Below are 8,669 nucleotides of genomic sequence, written 5' to 3'. Positions count from 1 at the left end.
CCTGCTTTGCTCTACAGTACGAATTACGGAATTTTCACGGCGATTTCCATGTTGTATCGTATTTCTAATTTGCTCAAAAGACCGAATCTGGGGATTCTCTCTACTAGACCTGTGCTCTTGGGTATTCCTCACCTGCTCAGCAGAGCGAATTTGAGAGTTTTCGCGCCGAGATCTATCCCCATGGGTATTCCTCACCTGCTCAGCAGAGCGAATCTGAGAATTTTCTCGACGAGATCTATGTGCCTGGGTATTCCTCACCTGCTCAGCAGAGCGAATTTCGGAGTTCTCTCGGCAACATCTATGTGCTTGGGTGTTTCTCTCTTGCTCAGCAGAGCGAATTTGAGAATTTTCGCGGCGAGATCTACGTCTTTCGGTATCCCTGCCTTGCTCAGCAGAGCGAATCTGAGAATTTTCTCGACGAGATCTATGTGACTGGGTATTCCTTACTTGCTCAGTAGAACGAAACTCAAGATTTCTTCTACGAAATCTGCGTTGCATCGTATTCAAACGTTGCTCAGCAGATCGGTTTATCGGATCTAACCGGCGTCTAGAGCGATTTTCTGTATCTTGGGACTGCTCATTGAACCTATTTTCAGAATCTTCGCGAATAATTTGCATTCTCCTTCTATTCTCAGTGCGTCGCAATAAAAGAGATTTCCTACTTAACCTTGGCATGATTGATTTGTATACACTTATTCTAAAACTAATATAAATTTTGTATAATAATTAAAATTATAAAATATTTACGAAAATTCTCTGCCGGTGATATGTTCAGCTCGTCTGGTTTTCCGTCCGCTCCAAGTAGTTCTTCTTCTTTCCCTCTCTGGATATCCTGGATTGTATTATATATTGGAGTTGTTGAATTTGATGCTGCTATGTTCTTCGCAATTAAACACTTGTTGGATTTTGTTTTGAAGTTTTCATAAAATCTTTTATTTTTTCACCCAATATTAAACTGATTTTGCAGTTTTGAAAAAAACGCGTTCAGTTTTACGTATTATTTCTACAAGAACTTGATGGCGTAAGTGTCAAAATATGACTAGAGATCGTCTGTCAACTTCATCCATTCCTCAATAACCTTAAAGCGAATCTATATGCGTTAGGAAGTATTTATGCACAAAGTACAATGGTAGGATTTGACTACCTACACCTCGTTAACATAAAATTTTCCCACTAAAATCTCCGGATGCTGGTTGCATAGTCATTTGGCATATATACGCCTCTATTTGGCGATTATTGCTAAGCAGGTAAAACCTTTAAACTATGCACTAAAAAATGTAGATAATGAGTGTTAAAGTATTGGTTAATAAGTAGTTCAAATATGTATGTATGTACATATGTATATCCCTATACAAAGGCGTGTCGATTGAAAAACACATATATTTCTCGTTTGTCAAAAAAATACTATTCCTGAGCTCATGTTGAGCATCATTTGGGGAAGGTAGGATTTACGATGAGGTTTAAAAACCATTACAGGAAACTATTGCTTCAGGTTTCAATGCAAAGTAAATATGTATATATGTATGTATATGATCTATGAACAATTTTAACGCACAACATAAAAAATTCAGTTTTTATTTTGAATTAGTACACTTGTTTGATGTGTGAAATATTTATAATATATGTATATTTATTAAAATAAAAAAGTAGATCTACTGGCAGTTCAGTTATTCAGACGGATAGAATCATGTAACTGGTATTTGGGAAGTAGGCGTCATTTTAGTCCTATTCCAAAATAATAACTATCTTACCCCATAGCATAGCAACATGCTTATGTATATGTATTTCTGACCGCTAAAAGGTTTTTGCAAATAGGAATTTTGAGTGAGTTGGCTTCAGTAATTACTAAAATATCGCAGTTTTTGTATATTCGTGATTGTTGTTAGATTTTTCTCATCAATATCATTCATTGTTAGCCTACTACCAACTATACCCTATTTCAAACACAGTTAGGGAGTTCACAAGTCGTGCTATTTGTCATATTTGCTCTTTTATACTATTGTTTAGGCCTTCACCCTAAATATTTCTATATTTTTTCGACCCGCCCTAATGTTGGCATATGTGCATATGTGCACACACATACATGTGCATACGTACTAATATTAATTCGCGCCGTTAACTAAAGTTTCCCGCCGGACAATAAACCTTCGTTAAATTTCCCCTTAACATCGGTTGTCCGGCGGTCCGATTAAAAACCCCGCACGTCCAGTGCTTCACTTCGGTTTTAGCAGTTCAACGAGCACACAGCAGCTACCAGGCCACTCCAGTCCAAAGGTATTTAAATATTTTGTTATACCCACATATATATATATATATTGAAATAAATTGACCTTGTATTGAATTAAAACTAAAATCCCAATATCTTGGATCTATTTATTTCTTTCTGCTATATTTACACCGGAGCGTAATTCCACCACGCCCCCGTGTAAACATTTGGTCCTTTCGGAGCCGTCCGGCTTAACACTAAATATTCCAAAGCGCCATTTTGGGACCGTGTGACCATTGCAGTACCAGCGAAACCACAGAAATACAGTCCACCGTCTTTTTCAAAGCGAGTTTGACACAAAAGCGAATTAACCAGGACACCACGTCTGCGCCACAAATTTAAAAGTTTTTCGTCACCAACCAACACTTTGCCAGCATCAACTCCGCAACATTGAAACCAACCAGTCGTAAGGTACGTGGTTATATTCAGTGCACTTTACCAATATACATATTTTTGCAAAAAAAATATATCGTTTAATTTGCGTAAAAGCATCATATATAAAACTACGCGAGTGCAAAGATAGCCTTATAGCAGTGACTTTGTGAAAGCACCAACTTTGTGTGATTCTCCACATTCGAGTGCCAACAGCTAGTATTGGTTTAAAGTGTACACACACACACACGACAGTGAAAAGTGTTATAGCCATTTTTAAATTTAGTCGCAACATCAGTTTCTGTTGATTTCCGACTTTTTATTATCGTCATTAGATTAAATTCACTTTTTTTGTTAGTTTCACAGAAGTAGTCAATTTCTTGCACTAACCTCTTTTCACGATCACTTGTCATTGGTTTGTGAACACATAACCTCACTTCTGCAATCTGCGTGATAATCAGCTTTTCAATTCAAAGTATTCACCGGAGTTTTTTCACACTAGCCTTCAATTTACGTTAGTCACTTTCACAAAGTCACTTTGTTGCACCTTGGCTCTATTGTTTTTTGATTTGCACACATTTTATTGGTTTATAAGGACGTTGCTGGTCCATAGAAATACATATATATCTATACGTATATATTTGCACAGTTGGGTGGCGAGTTTATTAGCATACATTTATTAAATTTATATCCACAACCTTTGCATTAAAAAATAAAGAATTGCAAAAAAAACGAATTTTTAATTGTGGATACATTTTGCTCTTTGGCGGTTTTGGTGTTTTTAACTCTAGCGGCAAACAATTTCGTTTTTTTGTTGTGAACCTTTCAACAGGTTTGAATAATCTAGTGCATATTTGCCTTTAACATTATCACATCTTCGAAAAGATTTTTAAATTTTTAACAAACTCCCGTTCTTTCTGTTGGTCGTAAAACCATCTTCAACCTCATAATGGATTCATTCATGAGCTTAGCAGAAGAAGTGACAGAATTCGAGTCCGACTTTCTTGCTTCCTCAATATCAGAGCAAAACAAGCATGTCCTTGCGATTCAGCAGGAAGAACTCAGATCACTGTGGGAGAAAACAAAACTAGCTTACGATGCCCTCAACACCTCTGAAGAATTTTCACAAGAAGATAAGAGGACATACAGAAAAATAAATAGAGGCGCGTTTGCTAGTTATGTAAATTGCATGTCGTCTTTGGCTGCTCAGGCTGAGAAACTAGCAAAAGAAGAACGAGATATAGAACAGAAGCCCATGCGAAAACACAATATTCACCTTCCACCGTGTGATTCAGATGTTTTCAAAGGCGATTATCTGTCTTGGCCAACATTTCGAGACATGTTCACGGCCATCTACATCTCGAATCAGGAGCTTACTCCGGTTGAGAAGCTATATTACCTCAACCAAAAAACCAAAGGAGAAGCCAAAGACATTGTGAGTAAGTGCCTAATAACTAATGAAGGCTTCGCAACAGCATGGGAAAATTTGTGTGAGCGATACGAAAATAAGCGTATTCTCGTGAACACATAACTAAAAATATTATTCAATTTAAATTCAGTGGAGAGTGAATGTGGTAGCTCTATTAAAAGATTGCAGCGTGATATCAACAATTGTTTGTCATCCCTCAAGAGTCATCAAATTGACATTTCAAATTGGGACTCAATTGTTATATATCTTTGCTCGACTGAACTGCCTGACAGCACTTTGGCTCTATGGGAGCAAACCATAGACCACACAGGCGATTTACCGAAGTGGGAAGATATGGATAAGTTCCTATCTAACAGGTTCCAAACCCTGGAAACCCTGACAGGCTTAAAGGGTACAAAAGCAGTTAAGGCACCAAATCCGCAAAACAATAAAAACCCTTCAGAAGCCCATACCAAAAGACTTGGTGCATTCCAAGCAAGCGTGACCAAGTTCACTTGTACAATGTGCCAAACGAATGAGCACAAACTACGCCGCTGTTCCAAATTCTTGAAGCTTACGCCTGACGAGAGGTTTAATTACTTAAAGAGCAACAACAGTTGCCTGAATTGTTTGAGTGCTGCACATACCGTGACGAGGTGCACAAGCCCCTTTAATTGCAGCATGTGCCACTCGCGACATCACTCGCTCCTGCACATTCAGACAAATGTGCCAAAGGCAACAGCGGCTCGAACGCCGCCGGGACCTGCCAATAACACCGCATCCTCCTCTCAACAGGCTCCAGCAAAGCGCAGCTTTAATAATAGAACACATAACAATAAAAGCAAAGACGTTAAGTCTTGTTATGCTAACACAAATTCAGGTGTGCTCTTAGGAACAGCTCGCGTAAATATACGTCTCAATGGCACAGATTTTTCTGCTCGAGCACTTATTGACTCTGGTTCTGAGTGTTCGTTCATAACAGAACGACTCAAACGCAGAATCAACCTGCCAGCTAAGAGGATGCATGCCCAAGTCTCGGGCATTACGAATGCAACCTCTGCGCAGGTCAAAGAGGCATGCAGCATAGAACTTCGATCCCCTGTTGATCCATTGTTCAGCCTGCATGCAACAGTGCTCGTCCTAACAAGACTAACCGGAAATCTACCATCCTGTCATATCAGCGCTATGACTATGCAGGCATTTCCAGATCTTGCTCTAGCTGATAAACGGTTCTACGTGAATGAAGAAGTAGACCTCGTACTTGGCGGAGACATTTATCCCCAAATTATTCTATGCGGCTTGAAGAAGAATGTACTCAGTACACTTCTCGCCCAAGAAACAGTGTTCGGTTGGATATTAACAGGATGCACAGACGCACCCAATCCAACAAACAATATAGTTTCGTATCACAGTGAAGTTGCCTTGGACAAACAACTTACTTCATTCTGGGAACTCGAAGACATACCAAAAAACAAAAGCTTGAACGAAGACGACAAATACTGTGACAAACTTTATCGGGAGACAACTCGTAGACGAGAAGACGGAAAATACGTAGTCTCGCTACCATTCAGGCAGGAATTTCCCGCAAACATCTGCCTAGGCCCTTCTCTTAAAAAAGCATGCTCTCAGTTCTTCCGGAATGAGACACGGCTTGCAAAGGATACCGTCCTACAAAAAGAGTATAATAGGGTACTAGCTGAATATGAATCACTAGGACACATGTCCAGAATAAATGATAGTATTTCAGCAAACTCTTCCGATAACTACTTTCTGCCTCACCACGCTGTCATAAAGGCAGAAAGTGCCTCCACTAAAGTTCGAGTCGTCTTTAATGCCTCAAGTACAACGGCTAATGGCACAAGTCTGAACGACGTACTTCTCCCAGGTTCAGTTCTCCAAGCAGATCTTCCGATCCTTATACTCCGCTGGAGGTTATACAGATACGTTTTTAATAGTGACATCGAGAAGATGTACCGACAAATTTGGGTGGACAGCAACCATACCAAATATCAACGGATAGTTTACCGTACAAACCCGAACGAACCTGTAAGTCTATACGAATTAAAGACTGTCACTTTCGGGATTAATTGTGCTCCTTACCTCGCGATAAGGACACTTCTACAACTGGCTGACGATGTAGAAAGCTCTTCCCCAATAGCATCTAACATACTTCGGAAACGCATGTATGTGGATGACGTGCTAGCTGGAGGACATAGCATCGACTCTACCGTAAAAGCAAGAGATGAAATCTCGGAAGTACTACGGTCAGCCAGTTTTCCGCTAAGGAAATGGACCTCAAACTGTGCGGAAATTCTAAAGGACATCCCAAAAACGGATCTACTCAGTGAAGACTTTTTGGCATTCGAAGATACCAGCACGGTTAAGGCTCTTGGCATAAGATGGAATGCCCATACAGATCTATTCTATTTCATGGCAAGACCATTGGAGGACCGCGAGACACCTACAAAAAGGGCGATACTATCAGCTATCGCCAAGCTATTTGATCCGCTGGGATGGCTTGCTCCAATAGTCGTCGTGGCCAAAATAATCATGCAGAGTATTTGGCTAGAAGGCACAGACTGGGATGAGACTGTGTCTTCTACTACTATGGAATGATGGCACAATTTTACCAAACATTACCATGAAATAGACAATATTAGAATACCTCGATGGGTACACTTCGCACCAGGAGATGACATCGAGATACATGGTTTCTGCGACGCATCGGAAAAAGCATATGCGGCTACTGCATACATGCGCGTCAAAAGAGATGACAAAGTTTTGGTCAGCCTTCTTTTGTCAAAAACCAAAGTAGCTCCTGTCAAAACAATATCGCTACCACGACTAGAGCTTTGCGGAGCCGTACTGCTCGCGGAAATCATAGAATCAGTAATCAACAACCTCAACCTAGGGCAAGTGAAAACATATCTATGGACAGATTCGACCATCGTACTCGCATGGATACGAAAGCCGCCTTGTTCTTGGTCAACTTTTGTCGCACACCGAATTACGAAAATAATAGAAAAAGTCGGTAACAGGGACTGGTCGCATGTAGACTCGGCTTCAAATCCAGCCGACTTAGCTAGCAGAGGATGGCCTGCGTCAGAGTTGGTGACCAATTTTTTGTGGTGGCAGGCACCTTCTTGGTTGCAAGAAGACAACTCTAAATGGCCTGCTCAAGAAATTAACTATCACACAGAAGTTGAAGAAAAAAGGGCACACGCTTATGCATCAACAAAAGTAAATGATATCGATATTCTTGACCGGTTTTCAGATCTACCGAGAGCTTTGAGAGTGTTAACATATGTCATGAGATTCTATCGAAGAACTCACCCGAAAACTAAAGCTTTATTTCACGAAAATTCTTGTTTAATTTCATCAGATGAAATTCAGATGACGACACATCTCTTGATAAAAATCAACAAGAAGCAACACTACGGTGAAGAATACAGGAATTTGAAAACTAGAAAACCCATCGATGCAAAGAGTGAAATCCTTCCGCTTAATCCGTTCGTCGACAAGCACGACATCATCAGGGCTGGAGGCCGCCTCGGAGCATCCCAGGACTTAGCTTATAATGAGCGCCATCCAATCATTATTCCGTATAACTGCAGATTGTCCCGTCTTATCGTCCTGATGATTCACCAAGTCTCCTTACACGGAGAAAATCAGCTCATGTTACGCCTTATCCGTACCCAGTACTGGATTCCCAGGGTAAAAAACATGATTAGGTCTACCATCCACAATTGTAAAATTTGTACCATCTACAAGAAACGATCTCAGACGCAAATTATGGGAACTCTTCCTCAGGAACGCACAACATTTACGCGCGCGTTCACGAATACGGGAGTAGACTTCACGGGACCTTTTGAAATTAAAAGTTACCGTGGTAGAGGTTGTCGAATTTCCAAAGGCTATGTTTGCCTATTTGTTTGTTTCACCACTAAAGCGATTCATTTAGAAGCCACCAGTGACCTTAGTACCCCATCCTTTCTAGCAGCCTTTGCTCGGTTCGTGGCTAGAAGAGGATGCCCGAAGAATATCTATTCCGACAATGGTACAAATTTTGTCGGCGCTTCGCGATCTTTACGATCTGAATTCAAAGCCTTTTTGTCTGACGCGCGAGACAAAACGATTTCAAAATATAACCACCAAATACTTACGTGGCATTTTATACCCGCTGCAGCCCCTCACATGGGAGGACTGTGGGAAGCAGGTGTAAAAAGCTTTAAAAGCCACTTTAAAAAGGTGTCATCCGCTCACAAATACACCTTTGAAGAGCTCAGTACGCTTTTGTGCCGGATTGAGGCGTGCCTTAATTCGCGACCACTGAGTCCCTCTTCAAATGAGCCAAATGACCTGGAGCCGCTTACTCCAGGCCATTTTCTCACGGGTGGACATCTTATTGCTCCGCCAGAACCTGATGTGAATGAGAACCCTGCCTCCATCGTCAATCGATGGCAAAAACTAAAAGCACTTCACCAGATGTTTTGCAGGCGATGGAAAGTGGAGTACTTAGCCGAACTACAAAAGCGAATTAAATGGAAGCACCCCAAGGAGAATATGAAAACAGGTGATCTTGTAGTTATCAGGGAAGACAAACTACCCCAACTGAATGGAGGT

The 8,669-nt window shown here is 40.8% G+C and overlaps 1 protein-coding gene across 1 annotated transcript; it reads left to right on the top strand.

Moving 5' to 3' along the window:
• Positions 1 to 3,977: 3,977 nt before the first annotated feature.
• On the top strand, positions 3,978 to 6,662 carry LOC118753363. Its single transcript, XM_036488239.1, has 2 exons — positions 3,978 to 4,077; positions 4,198 to 6,662. Exons 1-2 carry the CDS (start codon positions 3,978 to 3,980, stop codon positions 6,660 to 6,662), a joined length of 2,565 nt encoding a protein of 854 aa, XP_036344132.1.
• Positions 6,663 to 8,669: the final 2,007 nt, after the last annotated feature.

Source organism: Rhagoletis pomonella, unplaced genomic scaffold (assembly GCF_013731165.1).
Source record: "Rhagoletis pomonella isolate Grant_MI unplaced genomic scaffold, Rhpom_1.0 Rhpom_scaffold_02385, whole genome shotgun sequence".
Classification (NCBI taxonomy): Eukaryota; Metazoa; Arthropoda; class Insecta; order Diptera; family Tephritidae; genus Rhagoletis; species Rhagoletis pomonella.
This window is presented reverse-complemented; position numbering and strand designations above follow the sequence as displayed.

Coding starts and splice junctions, on each gene's coding strand:
- LOC118753363 (XM_036488239.1), top strand. CDS start 3,978: ATGTTCACGGCCATCTACATCTCGAATCAGGAGCTTACTCCGGTTGAG. Junction 4,078..4,197: donor AGAAGCCAAAGACATTGTGA/GTAAGTGCCTAA, acceptor ATTTAAATTCAG/TGGAGAGTGAATGTGGTAGC.